The following is a 22,114-nucleotide window of genomic DNA, read 5'->3' as shown; positions in this document are numbered from 1 at the left end:
ACCCCACACGTTCCGACCGGAGAGTCGCCTTTCAGCTTGGCCTACGGGACGGAGGCTATGATCCCACTCGAGGTTGGACTGCCGTCTTCAAGGGTCGAGCGGTATCAAGAGCCGGACAACTTCGATTGTCGGAGGGCCGACCTAGACCTCCTCCCAGAACTGCGAAACGAGGCTCAAATTCGCATGGCTTCGTACCGACAGAAGGTTGCTCGATATTACAATGCCAAGGTCAGACCAAAGCTCTTCAGGCCTGGCGACTTGGTCCCGAGGAAGGCAGAGGTCTCGAAGCCCCTGGACCAAGGGAAGTTGGCTCCGAACTGGGAAGGGCCCTACAAGGTAGCAGACACCTATGGTCCGAGAGCCTACTGACTGGAGACCCTTGAAGGGAAACCCATCCCCCGAACGTGGAACGCCGACAACCTGAAATTGTACTACCAATGAACTCTGTACTTAACCAGTCGGAATACAAATCCAGTTTGAAATCTCGGAGTTTTAACTCTTCGACTAACGATCGGCGCTCGCCAAGCTCAAGCCCCGACATGCTGACTTGGACTTGGTATCCGCCTGAAACAGACGACCCTACCGTCGATGACGCATCGGACTCTTACAAGGACCGATGCATCCATATGGACGGGAGCTACACTCCTTCGACGACACATCAGACTCTTACAAGGACCGATGCATCTATATTAACGGGAGTTGACACTCCTTCTACGGTCGAACTTTCGGGCCAGACTATCGGCTAACACGCCGATCGGGCCCCGACCAAAGAAAGGCGAAATGCCTGTGCGACCGACGTCGCGACTCCCGACCGAGCTACGGCCGGTCGAAGGATATTCGGCTTACCACCGTCTATCGCACAATGCGACCTCAGTCGCATTCATGATTCACCGACCGGGCTACGGCCGGTCGGAAGATATTCGGCTTACCACCGTATATCGCGAGGCGCAGTAAGTATACCCGACACAAGGGTATCGGGGTCCGACTTATCGGTGCTCCCTCGACCGAATGCGCCGGACGACATTCGACTGAACGCATCAGAGGGGACCCGACTACCGAACCTTTACCACGGTCGGTCGGCTCCCGACTCAACAGACGCGCCCGACTGACGACCTTGACTATCAAAGGCCGATCCAAAGTCGGGACTTATTCTACCTTCATGGCGGTACGAGTTGTCGAACGTCCTAACCGACCTATATGAGTTAGCGACTTACATGAGTTAGCGACTTACGAAGACATTCAACAATACACAAGCAGAAGACCGAGCAGAGGAAAAAGTAAAGGAAGTTTTCATTCAAAGTCAAAAGGAAGTTTACAAAGTCGGGTCGAAGCCCGATTACAAGTGCTCTAAAGAAGGAAAAGACAAAAGAAACTAAAGTCGGCAAGGCCCCGATCATCCCTTTGAGTCGATCTCCTCGACCGACGGAAGATCGGGGATAACTGGTGTATCGACCACGATCGGCGCTGGGTCGACGGTCGAAGCAGGACCGTCGGTCGGCGGGGGACTGGCAGTCGGCGCCACTTGCTCCGGGATGGCTTCCTCCGCCACGACGACGCCTCCCGATGGCTGGTCGGCCATCTCCTCGGTGGCTTGCTCCTCGGCCCCCGACGGGACGATACCGCTGAGGTCCAGCTCCGGGTACAAGGCATGGACCGCGTCCCGACCGTCCTCGTACCCCACCCGGTACGACGCGAAGCCGGACTCCAGCATCTCCTCCCGGTATTGATCGGTGGCACGGAAGTCCTCCACCACCCAGCTTGCCGACTCCTTCGCCGACCTTGCTTCCTCCTCCGCCCGGCTGAGCGAGTCCTTTGCCGACTCTGCTTCTGCCTTCGCTATGTCGGCGTCAGCCTGGGCGATCGATAGATCCTCCTCGGCTCTGGCGAGCTTCTCCAGGCTGACCCGAAGCTGCTCACGCTCGCCTTCAAGTTCGGCGGCAACGCCATCCCGCTCGCGCTGCAGATGATGCACAGTCCGGCCCTTGTGTTTGGCTTCTTTTTTGGCCGACCTTAGCTCGGACCCGAGCCGGGAGACTTCGTCCACCAACTTGGCCTCCCGGTCGGCCGACTGCTTCAAGTGGTCGACCAGCATTGCCCGATCGGCTTCGGCCGCCGCCGACCTTTCCTTCCAAGCCGCCCGGACGTTCCCGAACCTCCGGTATCCGGCTTCAAGCTCTGACATGGTGTAGATCAGCTGCCGACGCAAGTGTTTCGTCAGGAAAACAAAGTGACGAATACACTAAGGGAAAAGGAGGCGGAGGCGGAACAGGACTTACCTCGACCATGGTCGGGTAGAACGAAGACAACATCTCGGTCACTTGCCGAGACCTTAGTGCCTCCACGTCGGCCGGGAGGAGGATTCCCTGGCACAGCCTCCTCGCCAGGTTGTGGTCGGCCAACGCCGATGCACCTTCGGAGAATTGTGTGCTGGGCGGCACAGTGCGACTCCCCAACCTTGTTTCGTCCGCGGGGTCCATCGGGGCCTTCCCCCGATCAGCCGCCCCGACCGACGAAACCGACAGCGAGGGGACGCTCGAGGTTGAACCGGCACCCCCCATTGCGGCCACAGACGCTGCCGGATGATGTTCGGTTTCTCGAACGTCATCCGGCTCCACCACCGCCGGTGAGGCCGCCGATATTCCTTCGGCCGCTTCTTCCACCGGCCTCTCCTTCGCATGCGCTGTCGGAGCCGCGAGCGCTATCACTGGCTCCGATTGGTCGGTCGCCGACGCTTCGACGGTCGGCATCGCTGGAGTAGGCTTCTTCGGAGGACGCGAAGGTCCTGCCCCCGATGCCGGCCTCTTCCTTGCTGCAAACTGCCGGATCTCGGCGTCGGTTGGCCGCATCCTTGGAGGTGTCCCTGCGATACCGACAGATATGTTAATCGAAGAGCCGGACCAAGGGCCGAATGAAAAGAAGACCGGAGGATCGGGCGATACCTAGTCGGGGGACCAAGCTCAGACCGGCGTCATAGAGAGCTTGTTCGGTAACAAGCTCCCTCTGCTTCGGGACCGACATATCTTTAAGTCGGTGGAAGTCCTCCCGGTCGTCCGCCTCCACCCGGCTGTTGTCATTTGCTTCGGTTCGGGGCACGCCCCAGTGGGAAGGGAAGCCCCAAGAGGATAGAGATGAGACGAAGAAAAACTGGTTCTTCCACCCATGGATGGACGATGGAAGACCAGTGATGAAGGAAAGACCCTTCCGGGGGTTGAAGAGCCACCACCCTCGGGCCTTAGGATGGGGTCAGAGCACAAAGAATGCCCGGAAGAGCGAAATACGAGGGTTGGTCGGCAAAAGCTGACACAACAGCGCGAAGCTGATTATCAGTCGGACAGAGTTCGGCGCCAATTGCGCCGGACAAAGTCCGTAATAATTCAGCAGATTCCGGACGAACTCCAGAATCGGGAGCCGAAGACCCGCGCGAAGATCTTCGACATACAGCGCCAGCTGGCCCGACGGAGGGTTGTTAACCCGACCGCTGGCCCCTGGGGCGGAGAGTTGAAACTGCTCCGAGATACGATACTGCTCCCGAAGCCGATCAACGTTCGGCCCCGAAAGCGAGGAAACCTCAACTTCCGAAGTCGACCGGGAGTCATCGGTCGGATTTCCCTACCGAGCTCCCCGAGATGGATTTTCAGCCATCACACCAGAACCGAACAAGAAGAAGAAGAAGCAAAGAGGAGGAAGAAGCAAAGAGGAAGAAGAAGAAGAGGAAGGGAAGTCCACGAACCGGCAATGAACCCTTTTGGAAGCAGGAGGGAAGACGACTGCCGGCGACGACTGAGAAATCGCCCGGGCAGAGTTTCTGCAGCAAAACGTCAACAATGAGGTCCTGGGTCCGGATGGTCCTATATATATAGGGCCGTCCGACGGTCGAGATGCCTCCGCGCCGACCGAAGCCTCACGGATGTGCGACACGTGACGGCTTCCGGGCCCTCCTTTCGGCCTGATGATTCGGCACGCCCATCCCGGGACGGCCGCACCGCCCGCATTAAATGCGAGGGGCGCCGGCCCAACCACCTCTGACACGTGGCGAACGGGGCCGCGGTTCCGAATTAAAGCGCCCGCGGCGATTCGCGTTCCCGATGGGACGCCTGACAGCGCACCGCGACGGTCTGCGTTCCCCAGAAGGCGCCGGATATCCGATCGTCTGACACCGAATCGTCCGGCACCCGACCTCCTGACGAGACGGGACGTCTGACGACGACAAGACGGGACGTCTGACACCTGACGCCGACGTGACATCTGACACCGACTAGACGTCTGACGCCAGCGAATCGCTCGGCATTCATGAGACGCCTGACATCGTATCAACCCGCGGTACGGTCGGAATTTGGCATACGACGAATCCACTCCTTTTCGCCCGGGGTTGCTGCCCAAATAAAAGCATCGGCCAGCTCACCGTCCGACTCAGGAGTGGAGGGGGGCAACTGTTGGGGAATACCCACCGACCGACCGACCGATGGCCGGAGGGATCGACCGACCGACTGACGGCCGGAGGGACCGACCGACCGACTGACGGCCGGAGGGACCGACCGACCGACTGACAGCCGGAGCGACCGACCGACGGGCGCCATCACCGGCCAATTAACGGCCCACAACCGACTGAGGATGTGTCGGTCGGGCATACTTTTCCCGACCGACTGAACCTGGAAGTCTGATGGCCGACTCACGTAAGACTCGCCGACCAACAGAGGGGCCCGAATCTCCATCCGACGCCACTCAGCTGGCCACCGACCTAGGGTCGGTCGACTCCTCCGATCGCCGTACAGCCGCCAGAGCTTATCAGTTCTGACAGCAACATACGGCACTACCACCTAGGGGCATTGTCCCGCCTAGGGCATTATCAACCCTAGTGATTTGACAGCCCCACGGCGACATGACACTTTCACGGCGATCCTGACAGTCTACAGTGAGTTGACAATTCCTCAATTGTCCGCGCCATTAATGACGGTGCCATACCGTGCTCCACTATATAAATCGGGGAAGGCAACAGTGCAAGGGATCCCTCGACTTTTCGACTTAAGAACCACAGGCTCGCTCCTCTCTCTTTCGATTGAGCTCTCTGTCTTCATTTCACTGTTGCCTAGTCATCTCTCTGATTTGACCATCGGAGGGTCTCCATCGAAGCCGTCTCTGATCAGTGTGAATTTTTTTTTTTGCAGGCGCTCGTTTCTGGCGATCAGACGATGAGGTGATTGGTCACAATACGTTGGTTTTTTCTTGGGAAGATATAAACTGGTGGAGCGGAGCCCCCTTGGCTGCGACCGACGATGCCAAGAAGCAAAATGTTGCATTTGTGTAATTGTAAGCATTGTGATGGGATTTATTATATCTTTTGTACGAAAGAAAGGTTTACTTTTTTTTCTTTCTTTTTTTTTTTGACAATATGGATTATTGGATCGTACAATGCCATGAGGTCCATACAAACAGAGGAGTGAGAGAATTCGGGGTGCGTTGAGAGCTGTGCGAGATATGAATGCTACGGCCTTCGCTTTGGGCATGCCGCAAGAGGTGTCGGACATGGGTTGGCACAAGCATGGACAAGGATGTATTGGCGACAGCGACACTCCTTGAAACATTTTTTAAACTCCCAAACGGACCCTGGCCCGTTTTTTTACAGATAAAAAATTTATCTAAAAAATTATTATTTTTTAAATAAATATTTTTTAAATATTATTTAGATAAAAAATAATTTATTTATATTTTTATATATTAAAAAATATTTAAAAAATTATTACTCAAATTCTTTTATATTACTATTTTTCTTAATAAATTACTATAATCTATCTATATTTTTCATAATATCTTTTATTATATAAATATTATTATATATTATATTATATTATAAATATATTATAATATTATAATATATTATATTATATTAGTATAATATAATATAATATAATATATTAATATATAATATATTATATTACATTACATTACATTATATTAATATATATCATATATAAGAATATATTATATTCTTATATTATTATAAATATTGTATAACTATTATATTTTATTATTATAATATATTATAATAGTATATTATATTGTTATATTATTATTTATAATTTATAGTATAAAATATTTAATATATTATTTTATTTTATTGTTATACATTATTATAATATAATATATATTATATTAGATAATATTATTATATATAATAATATATTATAATATATTATAAATATTAATATATAATATATTATAGTATATTATAACATATTATACTTTATTATTATATTATTATAGTATTATATAAATATGTAATATAATATATTTTATTATTATATATTATTTTATTTTATTACAACCTATTATATTATATTATTATTATATTATTATATAAAATATCATTATATTATATTATATTATTATTATATTATATATATTATTTTATTTTATTAATATATTATATTATTATATGGTTAAGGGTATATTAGGAATGAATTAAATGGATTACTTTATTGATTGATGGAAAAATAATTTAGCTACTTTCTAGATAGATAAGATTTTTTTTTATTTTATGGATAAATACTATCTATGAAAAAATAACTTATCTATTTTAAAAATTATAAGAATATGGATAAGTTGATTAATTTTTTAATAATATTTATTTATAATAAAATAGATTTTTGATGAAAAATATGTTAGATACAAATAATATTAAATTAATAATTTTAAACAATCAGTAAAAGAAAAAAAAGAAAAGAAAAGAAAAGAAAGCTAATGTGGTAGACATCACGGGCTCCTTGCCCATAAAAAGGGTATTATGGTAAATGTATTTGGGGTGCTGGGGCGGGGGGACGGAGGCTCGGAATGAGAATGGGAGTCACCTGAGATTGGGAATCAATGACCCTCATTGTAAGTATTCGATGGGAGAGAGTTGGGATACAGAATGTCAGTCTACCACAAATATGGCCCATATTCACTGTATCTTGGTCAATCACCAACCTATCTTGATGCCTGTCAAGTTGAGATATCCGGATCGAGATTTCCGATGGTTGTTATGTTAGATTGTTATCATATTTAATCTGTACTCAGGATATATGTCAGATCTACAGGATAATAGCTCATCTCAATTAGATAGGGTAGAAGTAATATAGCTATCTAGATGGCTAGCTGTCTTCATCTATAAATAGAGGGCAACGGAGATCTTATGTATATTCTCGAGCTCTATTTTTTTTTATTATTATTTTTGATGACCACAATAATTTGATTTATAGATTTAATCATTTATTTTCATCTAGTTCAATATTAAAATCTAGACTCTAACTACTTTAGATTTGTTGACTCCAACATTAAATTGAACATCAATAGCAACAAATTCTATTACGATTTTAATTTTAAAATAGAATAGAAATTGATCTAATCTCTCTAAACCCAATCCTGATCGCTCTCTAAAGATTTAAATCTCTGTTTCGATTCTGATTTTGATTTCGATCGTGAATCAAATATTTTGAAGAATATAGCTATTTTAATTTTCATTTCAATCTAATCCGATTCTCGTTCTCATTCCGATTATGAATCAAACATTCTCTTAAAATAAATTTATTTAATTAATTTTTAAAACTAATATTATTTAAAAAAAATTATTAATAAAATTAATAAATTATAAATTAAACACTATCGTTATAAATGTAAACGCAAAATCATGGTAACCAAAAATACCCTTTATTTACAATCAAACAAAAAAGGACAAATACCCTTTGTTTATTAAACTTTATATCTTCAGAAAAAGGAAACTTTCTGTGAAATATTTTTTAAGAACGTTGCCATCAGCCAGTCTGTAAGGAAATGAATTCCTCTCCCCTCCTGCGGCCGGCCATCTGTGCTGCTGCCTCTCCGAATAGGACGCTTCAAGTCCCGACCTTGCAAAGCCGCAGAAAGAGCACCATCTCGTCCCCAATGGCCGGCCATGACCTGAAGCCCACCGCTCCGACCATCGGTGGATTCCTCGCGAAGAAGCCCTACGAGCCCCCCTCCTGGGCTTCTCATCTCAATCCCATCCCCTCCCACACTTTCTCTCTCGCTCACGTAAGCCCTTCCCCTCTTCTTTATTTCTAGATTCTAATCGACAGCGAAATGTTTGTGATGCGAGTTCTAGTCTTTGTTTGGAGATTGGAAGCTGTGAAATCGGAACCCGAACCGAAGCCTGAAAGGTTTCGTATTTATCGGTGTAAGAAAGCAGCGTGCTTGCTCTCGATTGAAAAAAAAAAAAAAAGAGAAATATATGGTTTGGGGCAATCAGGATGACTCTTTAGATGTTTACGCCCTTTTTCCGAAAGTTGTTCTTCACCCGAAGAAGAGGAAAAGGGAAGAATGAAGTAGGAAAAACTGTGGAAGAAAAGGCGATGTTCTGCTTTTCATATTATCAACATATAATCTTGAACGAAATTGGTGGGAGAGGAAAAGTTTTTTGTTGTTGTTGTAATGAATCAGAAGACACTTCGAATTGTTATCTTGATTTCAAATAAATTTGGTTCCATTTTCTTGTTAGTCAGGCATCACAACCTATGCTGTGTTAAACTAGATATGACACACTGCCAGAAATTGGATTGAACAAGTTGACGCATAGACACTTGCATATGAATGCGTGCGGGTCTGTATGGGTGGGACAGGAGGCAGCGGCATGGCATGGAATTAACGTTCCCTGTCCATAACAATTTTGTCCCAGTTTTGGCATTTATGCCAAAAAGGATGGTCGACGATCTAAATCGCTGGTTTGCATACATATCTTGGAAAATGCAGGTAGTCCAAGATTCAAGTGGTTTTGATTGTTCACAATGATGGACCAAAATAACCTAAATGTTTTCTTATTGGAAATCATTTGTTTAAGTGGTCTCTCAGTCGCATGGATGACAAGTCTTAAGAACATTTAGGATCTTGGATGGAGGAGCTCTTGTCATCACAAATCACGATAAATGACCCTGTCATTTTTTTGACTGTATGGCATAACATAGAATTCATTCCCTATATATGGTCAAGTGGGCGAGTGAGGGCCATTTACCTGATGTTGTACATGACCTTGGCCTGTATGCCTTTTTAATACTTGCTTTTGCATCATTGTCATGACTAATCTTGAATATATCCAGGCTTCCATAGAAAAATTTGTTAATGGATATATTATTTTGCTGTGGTTTTCAATGTTCAACCTCTTATTTATGATTACCTTTTTCTGATTATCTGATCTTCATTTGCATTGTTTGGTGACTATATCAGCTTCCCACTCCAATTCACAAATGGAACCTTCCCAATCTGCCAGAAGATACTGAAGTGTGGATAAAGGTATTCAACATATTTTATGAGGTCAACTTGCTTGCAGTAGATCATCCTATAAATGTGACACTAATTTCTATGTTCTATGTGCTGTCATTGTTTGTTGGATTGATGTTATGTATTGTTATAATTATTTGTAAACTGACAGGAAATTTGGATTATATAGCGTGATGATCTTTCAGGAATGCAATTGAGTGGGAACAAAGTCAGAAAGTTGGAATTCTTGATGGCTGATGCTGTGGCTAATGGTGCAGACTGTATTATTACTGTTGGAGGTATTCAAAGCAACCACTGTCGTGCGACTGCTGTGGCTGCAAGATATCTGAATCTTGACTGCTATCTGATACTACGCACCTCCAAGGTGACTCCCTCGAAGTACACTTGCATTTTTGTTCCTTCTTTTCCTTTTGCTTGAAGCCAGAATGATGGAAGAAACAAGCTCAGTTTTTGACTTCTATATATAATCTTGACCTTTTAGTTGCCAATGACTGTTTTGTCTACTTTTACAGGTTCTAGTGGACAGAGATCCTGGTTTGGTTGGCAATCTTCTAGTTGAGCGATTAGTAGGGGCTCATGTTGAACTTATATCAAAAGAAGAATATGCAAAGATAGGCAGTGTGGTTTGTCCCCTTCTGCTATAGTGCTGTTCTCTATTTAATTAAACTATATACCATAAGAAATCAATTTTTCCTTAGTCCTCCCATGACCAGAAAAATCATCAATTTCAATGAAGCAGAAATCAATTTTTCCTTATCATCAATGAAGCAGCATTATTGTATCTGGATTATTGTTACCACGAGCTATATATCAAAATGAATGTGCTTCCTGCAGAATATTAGTGGTTCCAGCTTATTATATTCTAAAAAGAAATTTATACATCTTCATTGTATGCTATAATGACCTTCCATTCTACTATCGTGTTTCTAATTTTTTTATCCAGATGGTGGCTTTCCATTTTTTTTAAATCAATTGTACACATTCATACTTCATCGATGATTGAGCTGAAAGAGTCCAATGTTGAGCTTGTTGAACATGGTAGGACTGTAGTTTCTGCTTGAGCACACCAAGATTACATTCTACTAAGAATCCATATTGTGTTAGGAGTTAGGACAGTCCAGAACTTGACTTTGCAATGTCTGAGAATCTCTTCGAGGTTCTTTAATGTGGATATGCAATTTCCTAGGAAATATTTCTTCTGTCCACATGAACTCATAATTAGGATTTCCACTATTAACTCAATATAAAATTGAATTCTTCAATGATATAATCTTGCTCATATTTTCCTCTTTGATGACTTTTGAGCTCTAAGAATATATTGCTACTTGCTACTGTGAAACACCGAGACCTTTTTTTATTTACAACTAAATACACTATTTATATATGAACATTGTTCTCTTACAATTCAGGAATATCTGACCGTTGATATACAACTAAGCGTTTGGACTTTGAATCCTATGTTGCAATGTTTATCAGATATAACATGAACCTATTTTGAATTCTGATTCTCATATTCTTGTGGATCATTTGCCAGCATGTTTTTCATTTCTTATGTAGATAAAATTATTTTCAAATTTTTATTGAGCCTAAACATAAAATGTTCGATTTTTTTTTTTTTAACCTCTTCTCCCACTTAATCTATCCAGTGCTCCAAATATGCTGCTTCCCTTTTTCCTGTTCCATACTGTTGTATTTGTCTGTTATGTTTATCTCACATTGCTTATTTGCCACCAACTTACTTCTAGCAATTTAAAAGCTACATGCTGGACCAAGTAGTGAATCAATTGAATATCAAAACAACTTTAATAAGGGCATTATTAATGGTCAAATTTATGCATAAATATCTCCTCTGATCCGAGCTTCTACAAAGACTTAAAAAGACATTGATCAAGGGTTGGCTTCTTATCACAGGTTGAAGGTTCCAGCACTATGGAGCTTATATTCCATTTGTTTTTAATTAATGCATTTTGAACCAGCTTAATTTCATCAGCTATTGTGAAAAACTGAAAACAAAATGCACTATAAGATGCCATAGTGCTTCTTTTTCAGCTTTCATGCGGAGTGTGAAAATAAAGAGTGCAGCCAACTGTTTTCAATTTCTAGTATGCATTCTTTGTTTTCTATGATAACAATAACCATACCCATCAAGTTTTATTCCAACTGTTAACAGTCAGCTTTACAAATTCTTCTCCACTCAATAACGTACACAATTCCATTACAATTATATTGGTACAACACAGAACAGTGTCGTTTTCATCCCAAAGTAGTTATTTAAGATTGTTTGTTACCAAAGGGCTGATTCTTTTCTCATTACCGAGATTTTCACTTATCGAATTTTACAGAGTCTTTTTGTTTAAATACCAATTGAACTGCAGATTCTCAAATTTGGTGTCGGGTCGTGTATATTATTGTACAATTTTAGTGTGTGGCAAGTTATATGCTAAGGAAGCATTTGGTTTCACTGACTAAAGATGCTGATCACTAATCATTGATGAACTATATTTTGTGCTTCATAACTGATATTTAATTATTTTATCAAACCTTATTTTTTCAGTTGATTCTATATGTTCGCTTTTTCTCATTCAAGAGTTATGTCACTCTAATTCTACTTTCTATGGTCTTAGACTCTTGCCGACTTGCTAAAAAAGAGACTATTAAGTGAGGGGAGAAAACCATATGTTATTCCTGTTGGTGGATCAAACTCTCTTGGAACTTGGTGAGCTAAGTCTAAATTATACTTCTTGTGGTGCCCTATTATCATTCTTCTACACAGTTATTACTCATAGTATGCAACTCTAGGCAAGATCAACTGGCTTTGCTTTATATTTTCCATGTGCTTATATAAACTTTTAACTCTTGGGTCTTCATTGTCAACGGGATGATGCAAATATAAGATTTCATAACTGATTTTTGTCGGAGACATTTAGGTGTGCCAAGCACCAATAATCTATTTATCTGAATCAAGAAGACACAGTCAGATGGAGTTCCAATAATCTCATGTTTTTTGTCTAAAAAAAAAATCTAGATATTCATGTGCATTGGCTTAAATGGAGATTATCACTTATATCCTCAGAGTTTGCTGTTTGTGGGGTTGTTATTATAGCGCCATCGGGATATGTGTGTGTTTTTCAGATCATGGATTGAAACAATTAAAAAATTTACAAGGAGAATTAAGATAACTTGTCAGTCAAAGGTGGAAGAAAGATGAATTATTCTTCCAATAGTTACAAATAGCACCCAGCCAGATTTCAATGCATGTAGTCTGCTGTAGTAGTCACATAAGAATGTACTGGTATTGTATAGGTGTCTAAAAGACAAACTCGAAATCATAATAATACATGTGTTAGAATAGATAATCTACAATGGTGTAGTGTACATGTGAAAGATGCTGTCTTAGCTGTACTAAACTGCTATTATGTTGTAGAATTATCCTAAACAACTTTCTACATAAAAATCAATAAAAAAAAAGCTGTTAAAGAGTTAATTTGTCATGTGAGATCTATTCTGTTCAGAATCTTCAGATGATGTAAGAATTTTATTTTCTTAGATTGTTTTCTATAGATGCCATCCTTTTGTAAGTTTCTTCTTCTGATTATGATAATCCACGTACTTCTTGGCCATCTCTAAATCATTCTTAACAGGCGCACTTAGATACAAAGTGCTTTTTTTTAAACTTATCATGAACAATACATAATTCCTTCATTATCTGGCCAGTAATATAATGAATTCTTCACAGCAAGTATTATATGTCTCAGGAATGGATATTTAATGGATCATGTTTTAAATTAGTAGATAATTGTATGTACATAAGTGTGTCTGTCATTAATAGGTAGTAGATCATGCTAATCATAAGCTGTTTCTCATGATCCTTCATGATTCTTAAAGTTGAATACACATTTCACTTGTACAGAACTGGAATAAGATTTGGTCAAAGACTTAATTAATGTATCAGTTGTTTCCAGTTCAGAATTGGAAGTTTCACTGTTTGTTTTGACTCAGAAAATAAATCAAAAGCAAAACATATTTAGTTAAAGTTGAGAAAAATATTTTTTGTCTTATTGGTATAAAGTTTCAGCCTTAATATTAGTTTAGGAGAGCAACTGTCTTTAAAACTGGATTCTTAGATCAGAATGAGCTAGAAATGTGAGCTAGTTAGATGTAGATTATATGTGACTAGGACTGCTTACCAGTCCTTGGAAGTTGGTCAAACCTATAAGAGGTACTAAAATATGATAAAATTTTCTTGAATTTTTTGAATGGACAAGTATATATATAATTCATACCTAAATTCTGCTAACCTGAAAAAAGGAAAACAAAAGCCAGACAATTTATCTTCTAATTAGTAAAAAATTTGAAAATCTGCCTAAATTCATGTGATATGACTTGTTAAAGCTGGAAGGCCAACCACCATGATGCAGCACCTTGAATTAAGTGATTTAAAACCAGCCTGTCCAACTATGATTTGCAACTGATTCATTTAACATGGGGGAAATTTCATCTTTAATTTCACATTTTTAAAATGGTCTTCTTCCATATGGGCTTCACTTTTAATAGATGAAATTTCTAAACTTTTTTAGTTAGAGAAATACAGGTGTAAAATCTGATTTGGATAACTACAATATTAGGAGAACATGAATCAGCTGATTGACCTTTGAATTGGTAAAGATATGACAATATACAAAAATTTATACTTGAATCAACTAAGCCAAATTGATTTACTATTAAAGTCAGGACCAAGTATGCATATGATGTGGTTCTAAACTTCTAATCATCAAGTGATTTAAACCAGTTTCCCAACTATGATTTTCAAATTGCTCTTATATGGGATAAAAACTTTCATCTTGAATTTTTCTGACTTTTGGGTGATGACATATGTTCAGTACAAGATTGCTGCCTGCCCACTCTCAAGTCCTCCTCCAAGTCAGGGAGACTATCGGAACACTACAGAAAAATACCCCTTGATATGTGCAATGTCAGCATTCCAATATATGGTACCCTTGATGTCCTAATATATGTGAGCAAAACATAAATTAACTCAAAAAAAGAGAAAGCTTTCAAGTTTCAACAGTACTACATGAATATACAAATTTTCCAAGGGATTGTTCACCTCCATTCAGAATCCCAATGAGCTTGAGGCAATTACTTTTTGTGATAACATTTTTTGTCTTTCATTTTATTAAGGTTTTTCTGCTTTTGGATTTTGCTGTTGCTAGGTGATGACGTGATATATATGAAATAAGTTAGCCACAACCATCCTGCCTTTCCCAACTATCTCGGGTTGGCTTTATGGATTCTCCTTGACTAAGTATTCCTATTTAGGGCCAGTATGCTATGAAATGAGTTATGCTCTCAGTTTTGGCCAGACAACCATTTATTGATTACAGCATGGAAGTACAGAACCATTTAATGAGTAATCAATTGCCTCAATCTTATTTGGTTATATTAATATTCTAGTTGCATATGCACATGTTGCATAGTACACGCATAGAAACTCAAGATTAACATGTATCAACTGCCCCCCCCCCCTCCACTATTAGATTGTCATAGATTTTTATATATGCATCTCATAAAGTTATTGTTTGCATTTTTAATTTGATAACTTGGGCATATTCTTCCTTAGCTAATGTTGCCAATATGTCTAGATCATTTTATCACTTACATACTCCATATCTTCTTATTACATGTTCTAAGTCTGTCCATAAATGATAAAAAAGTGTTTTAATTTCTTATTGGATATGCCTCATAAATAAATGCTCTTATAGGGGCTACATTGAAGCAATAAGGGAGATCGAGCAGCAAATTCAGACTGGTTCTGGTGAAATTCGTTTTGATGACATTGTTGTTGCCTGTGGCAGGTATTGCTATGTTGTTTTATGAATTTCAGCAATCCTCTTTCATCTTAACTCTTATGTAATGATCTTATTGCCACATGCTGCTGGCTTTTTCTATCTATCATCAAGACACCATGTATCTGTGGAAGAGCTGACTGTCAGACCTTAAATGTGGCAGTCCAATATCCAAACTTGAAGTATCAGAAAGTTAACTTCGACAGTCCAACATCCACTATGCAGATATTTTAAATCTTTTGATGCATCAGGGACTAAAAGAACTTGATCAAGTAATTGGCAAAGTTTTCATGAGTGCTATTGTGAGAATACATATCTCATCTTAGTAAAGTCGCAGAAGTAATGAATGTCAAAAGTGAAGAAATTGAAACAAATGGGGCTCCATTTTTTGATGTTTGTGTATGTTGTTTTAAGTTTGTGCATTTGCTTATTCGACTGAATGTGCATTGATTTTACATATTGTCCAATTGTCGAAGAATGGCAAAAACCTGAAAAAAATCTTTAGAGTTTTTTAAATTTTTTATTGTTCGACCAAATTTATTTTGAGGACCAGTAATCCTAATGAAACTTATTTACGGAGTTTGACAAACTTCATATCACTTTAAAGATGGAAAGTCTAGATTTTTTTTGCAAGATCAATGGCAGGACAGATGCAAATGAAATTTTGCAAGTATTGGTGTGATGACCATATGCTAATAGCTAATCATTGTAACATGGATCCTCAATGCTGTTATCAAATTTGCTTTATTCAAGAATTTACTGTAGTGAAGACATTTCTAATGGTTGTGATTGCACATGGGTCTAAGAAGCTTTATTATTTATATTGGTTCTTCTTCAAGTTGTGGGTGTTCTGTCATTAATCTAGTTTAAAAGCTTGAACCTTTATAGCACTGTGGGTGATCCTTATGCCATGTTAAGCTGGTACATTGCTTTCCATAAGAATTTATAATTTATGTTATTAGAGATCATTTAAGTGATTGAAATTATGTTCATAAGTTTGTTATTAAATCATACATAGCAGTAAGCTTAGGATGCATTTTCAAGTCTAGATTCCTATTTGGAGGAACAAAAGTTAGAGTTCACCTTCTATTCACAAGAAACACTACTAATACATGTTAGATGTTGCAAGCTTTTGTTAACCTGACATATATTAGTATCTGAATCGTTTTCAGATGGCTGCTGACATTTTGAGTATTTCTAATTTGGACATTGCCTTAAGGGGGCGTTTGGTAGCATGTAATTCTGATAGGATTACGTGTAATTTTGCAACAGATAATCAGATTACACTGTTTGTTTTGCCATTTTTATAGGTAATGCTGTATTACATGTAATGCAGCATTACCTCAAAAAGAGGTAATCTGATTGCCTAAAAGGAGGTGACGATGTGATTACATGTAATTTTGCAATCCTGCAATCTTGCAACAAGATAACTTCAGGACCAAAATACTTCCAACAAAATAAATTAAAATATATATTAAATAAATTATGGGTAGTCCCAGTTGGTGAAAATAAAAAAGAAAACATAATGGATGGTTTTGGCTAGTGATATCATCGAAAATAGTTGGGTCCTGAAATTAAGTTGTCTCTATAGAAAATAGACAATAATCAATAAGCAAAGATGGGGGTACTTTGAAAAAATTAGCTTATATTCATGTAATCTAAATTGTATATCAAACACTGCGATGTAGGATTTCCTACTATTTTACAACAATATTACTACACATATCAAATACTACAATATAGGATTCTCTATTATTTTACTACGTAATCACATTCCTTCTGCAATCACATTACCATAGCAACATTACCTATGTAATACACCAAACACCCCCTAAAATCAACTTAACCGATTTAAAACAGACCCACATTGCCTTAAAATCAACTTAACCAATTTAAAATTGGCCAATTTCGGACATTTACTGTTCTATGAAATCCCCACCCAGGTTGGTTCTGAGCCAAATAGGCAAATGTTATCTTATATTGCTGTTCAAACTTCAAACTATCTGTAATCTGAATACTTGTTTGCCCATAGTAAGTGCCGAGTACTTAAAAACCCTCATGATGTCTATGTAAACTAGCATGTAAATCTAGATGCAATCTCTCCACTTCCATTTGGTTCTTTTCTTCATCTTGTAGCACTTACGACTCTCTCTCTTCATGTCATTAGCAAAATTAATTTACCTTTGTTGTTCCATTCTATATCTGTTACTTTTAAGGATGAAAAGTGCTCTTTACTAGTCCATGTGGGTGTCTAAAATCATAAATTGCAAGTAGAATTCCACTTCTTTAAGTCACAAATCTGTTTTCTTGCATTTCCTACCATTTCTATTTGTGCTTTATAATTAATCATCAATGTGTTTTTTCATATCATATTTTTACAAATTCTTGAAAGATGCAATGGAAATTCTGTCTAAAACCTAACGTTATGTGTAATGTTTTTTTTTTTTTAATTTGCAGTGGGGGAACAATCGCTGGTCTTTCTCTGGGATCAAGATTGAGTAATTTGAAGGCAAAAGTATATTGTATCGTTGCAGTAGTGTTTCATAGTCATGAAACTAGATTTGCTATGTATTGACTGGTGTTTTATAGTTAGGTCCATGCCTTTGCTGTTTGTGATGATCCTGGCTACTTCTACAACTTTGTTCAAGGCCTGATTGATGGACTTGATGCTGGCATTGACTCACATGACATTGTCAATATTCAAGATGTGAGTAACAATCTTAAGCTTTTTAATGACTTTTACATGTTTCCCATACTTCTGATTTGTGGTTGCATGCTGAATCCTCTTCATTCTGAAATAATGGGTATATACCCATGTTTTCTGCACACATACTTTTACATATCTATAGTGGGTTGAACAAGCTGAGCTTGGGGCTATGGGGGTGTCTCAGTCTTGGGTTGCTTATATCATAAATGAAGAGGAGCTGGGGAAGAATTTGGTCTTGGCTTGAGTCCAGGAGCCACTTATATGTTCGAAAACCATTGATTTTGTTCATTAAACAGTCAAGCCTTACAAGACAACTTGAAGCTTGGTTGGTCCATTAGCATCCCTAGCTTTGGACATGAATATTTTTACTTTATATTGTTATTGATGATATTACCTAATCCCCCCAGGATTTGACAAACAGGAATCATACACTTTAGAGATTTGTTTCCTTGCCTATGCGTTGTGTAAAGACAACATATGTAATGCTATATCATAATTGAGAATTGACACCTTTGATGGTGATATGAGCATCTTAAAGCAATATTCAGATTAAAATACATAGGATTTGACTACATCTGAACCCAAAGTATTTTTGATTAATATATCTAGGCACTTCTACACTGTGTATATGCCTGAATTCCTAAACAAATAAATCACACTCAATGATGTAGGTTCTTAATTTAGATGGCCCCTCCTGTATTTTGTGTGATAGAATTTGGGTTACATCATGTGAGTGTAAAGTACGTGGTGAATAATCAGATTTGAGAATCCACACCGTATAACATGTTTACAACATTTTTTATCTGGAAACTGAGAAGAAATTCTTTGGAGATTTGTGGTCCATGCTGTGCTATAAAGCCAGAGCACCAACATTCATGGTAGGTGATATTTTGAGAATCCTCGTTATTGATCTTGATCCACACATCTGAAAGACACAAGGCCAAAGTTTGAAAGGGTTTGATATTGCAAACAAAAAATATCTTATCAAATCACTGTATAATGCCACTGATGTAGTCCATCTTCTGACATTTTGTTGCATAGCTTAGAAACATTGTCTAAACTTGTTTCTAAGGCATTCTAAATGTTGTGGATTGTGATGGACTGTATCTTTTCAACTGACTTGTCATGTATTTTGAACTAATCTATGCGCGTGCACACCCACCCACCCACCACACACAGAACTCTGAAGCTTCCAACCACAAATTATTTACTTTGTTCCAACTTCCAAGTAAAAAATTGAAACTGCTCTAGTATATAGATAGTTGTGATAAGAGTTGATGCTTGTTGAGATATACTGTACCATAGCCTGAAACTGTTGTCGACCATTGTAATTTGGTCAAAGTAATACGTATTCTAGCATTGTTAATGTTAGGCATACATAATGCATGTGGGGGAGAATGTATGGATGTGATTTAGTTGGATACAAGTTTTTTCATTCCTACTATATTATGTAATAAAAATCACTCACTTTTGGCGGGTGCATTTATCATGTTAAAAACAAAGCAAGAATTACACCAAGGAGAGCATAAAGTGTAGATGGTTGAGATGTCAGTGTGGCACGCAAGCCAAGGGGTTTGTGTTATACATAAGTCTGGCTTTTTGTTAAAATTTTAAATTACAGACAGCCTGAAAGGGCTAGTCTGTGCCAGACTGATCTGACACCAGTGCTTGGCACATATTGGCTCTGGCGTGCCAAGCATGCCATGCACTGGATGAGCCAGTACTGTGCTAAAGTTGCATGCCAATGAGGCATTGGTGGAATATGTTTCATGTTATCTTAACTATGCTGACCAGCACTTTGATCCATGACAGTCATTTTTGACCTTTGTGCTTTTCACTGAATAATTTATTAAATCTTAAATGCAAAAATAATATTGTAACAGTTAAATCGCTGTTATGACTACTAAGATAACATCAGGATTGATCATGACATTTATATGGTGTCCTTGATGATATTTAGTCATTATATTATGATAATAACTGTTGTTTCCTGAAATTGGTGTTATGTCATTATTCAAAACTTGGTACAACTCTTATGGGCAATTGGAACGAAGAGATAAATCACTACTTGCAAATGCATGATGGCTTCCTATATGTCAAAGTAAAATTTGAACTACTCACTGTGAACTTGTGCCTGGAAAAATAAATGATCTTTTGAAACTTGAAGCTAGAATCAGTTTGAATGCTGAACATGTCTACTGTATATAGTAGCTTCAGTATCAATTGTTTCTTTGAATTTTCAATATCAATACAATTGTCTGCTTGTGAGAAACATTATTGCTTGTTAGGTTTAGTTCTAAAATTCATAATGACTCACTTCTATATTCTTTACAGGCGAAGGGCTTAGGGTATGCTATGAACACCAGTGAGGAGCTTAAATTTGTTAAAGATATAGCAGATGCAACAGGGGTTGTTCTTGACCCGGTTTACAGGTGAAATACATAATTGTTAGCCATCATTTTTTCGTCCTTTTTTTTTTTTTTTTAAGAAAGTGATGCAGGCTAACAGTATTTGTCACAAGGGCACCACCTGTTGTACAGAAAGCTAAACTGATTAGGGTGCCCCTTAAAGAGAATCCTTTGCTATTTCCTGTTCACCTCGAACTCCTTGGGAGAACTGGTAAACTGCTAAAGAAATTGCAACTGAATTATATACTGGTTTATCTGATTAAGACGGTATATACATCTCTTCGGGATGCTAAGATACCACTCAGTTAATGATCAATGCCCATATCCATCCTTCCAAACTTGAACTTATCTTGACCTATGGTCATCAGATCATTTGAGACATGGAAAATAACCAGTCCATGTTATGCTTTCAGGCATCCAATCCTAGAGAAGCCTTCCAATGAAGGCTCTATAATGGAGCTGAACAAGGGCGGTTCTTGAACTAAAAGGGGATAAGCTGGATCCAAGATCTTATCTAGAAGTTATGGAGAAAGAGAACTATGATTGTGTTCTTGTCTTTATATTGGATAGCTATATGGGAATTACTTATGCAATCTTGAATTAGATGAACAAATAAAGCTGTCTTGATCAATATGTTGATAAATGAGGATCCATAAGGCTGACCCAACACAAATAGTTTGGACAAGGTTTGATGGTTTTGTTATCATGAAAAAAGCTAACGCACATCTATGTCTAATCACAATCACTAGTTTTGTCATCTGTATCTGATGATTTTTATCATTCTTATAAATTAGATGCTATGCCTAATCTATTCAATGAAAGTTTTAGCAAGTTTTGTCCTATATAGGCACAAACCAAGTCCTAGTGAAGTTCTGAGATTTATATAATCCTGCTGAATAATATGTATATTCTCTGATTGGCAGTGGAAAAGCTGCCTACGGTATGCTGAAAGACATGAGTGCTAATCCAGCAAAGTGGAGAGGGCGGAAGGTTCTGTTCATACATACCGGCGGTCTCCTCGGGTTATATGACAAGGTTGATCAAATGGCATCCATGGTGGGGAAGTGGTGCAGGATGGAGATAGATGAATCGATCCAACGTAGAGATGGAACTGGGAAGATGTTCTGAGTGGCCGAGTGTGTTTTACTTGGAGCTTGTTTCTTGCAAAACACCCAAGACATCCGGAAAGGCAGACAGCTAGCTACTCGTTGTAAAATATTCCTTTCAAATAAATAAGTTTTAGATGCTTTATTATTGTGGAAAATTTATGGGATAAGAAGAGCCATTGTGAGCTCAATATATTTCTTCAGATTGCAGCCAGATGAAAGATTACTTGTACTAGGATCGGAAAACAGGTGATACAACAACTACTTACAATTTAATACTAGGACAGTAGGACTCCACTCTATAGCAGTGAATAAGGGAAAGTTATCCTAATTCCTAAATATTTTTTTGACCCTATTTTATAAAAAATTATAACCTATGCTGCGAGGCTGTGCATCGTATCAATGAGCAGCCTCTTAGCCACGGCCGATCACCGTGGCAGGTGCATGCTGAATCTATCTCATAGGAAAGAGATAAGGTGATTGGTATGGTATATAGCCATATGGTGCATGCATGCAGTGTAGAATATAATTTCTTCTGTTTTATGCATGGAAAGTGGAAGAGCAATTTAATTTTTATGATAAATTCAAATCATTGTATAACATAATACCATACTTATTCCTTGCATTTATCCCTCAAGCTAAACACCAAAAACCTCTATCCCATTAAACAAAACTTATCCCCCTAATGGTAGCCAGCGTATCAGACGCATCCCTTGATTATTCTGGGATTCGAATACATGTCCTTTCAGCAAAAAATCTACA

At 39.2% G+C, this 22,114-nt stretch overlaps 1 protein-coding gene across 1 annotated transcript; it reads left to right on the top strand.

Annotated features, from left to right (window-relative positions):
- Positions 1-7,774: 7,774 nt before the first annotated feature.
- LOC105053135 (D-cysteine desulfhydrase 1, mitochondrial) lies at positions 7,775-21,555 on the top strand. The gene is made up of 10 exons (XM_073244545.1): positions 7,775-8,046; positions 9,232-9,297; positions 9,455-9,649; positions 9,798-9,908; positions 11,910-12,001; positions 15,048-15,140; positions 17,589-17,646; positions 17,725-17,838; positions 20,173-20,270; positions 21,170-21,555. Exons 1-10 carry the CDS (start codon positions 7,807-7,809, stop codon positions 21,372-21,374), a joined length of 1,272 nt encoding a protein of 423 aa, XP_073100646.1. The 5' UTR covers positions 7,775-7,806; the 3' UTR covers positions 21,375-21,555.
- Positions 21,556-22,114: the final 559 nt, after the last annotated feature.

This window comes from Elaeis guineensis, chromosome 10 (assembly GCF_000442705.2).
Source record: "Elaeis guineensis isolate ETL-2024a chromosome 10, EG11, whole genome shotgun sequence".
Lineage (NCBI taxonomy): Eukaryota > Viridiplantae > Streptophyta > Magnoliopsida > Arecales > Arecaceae > Elaeis > Elaeis guineensis.
The sequence above is the reverse complement of the archived record's forward strand: the minus strand, read 5'-3'. Positions and strand labels throughout refer to the sequence as shown.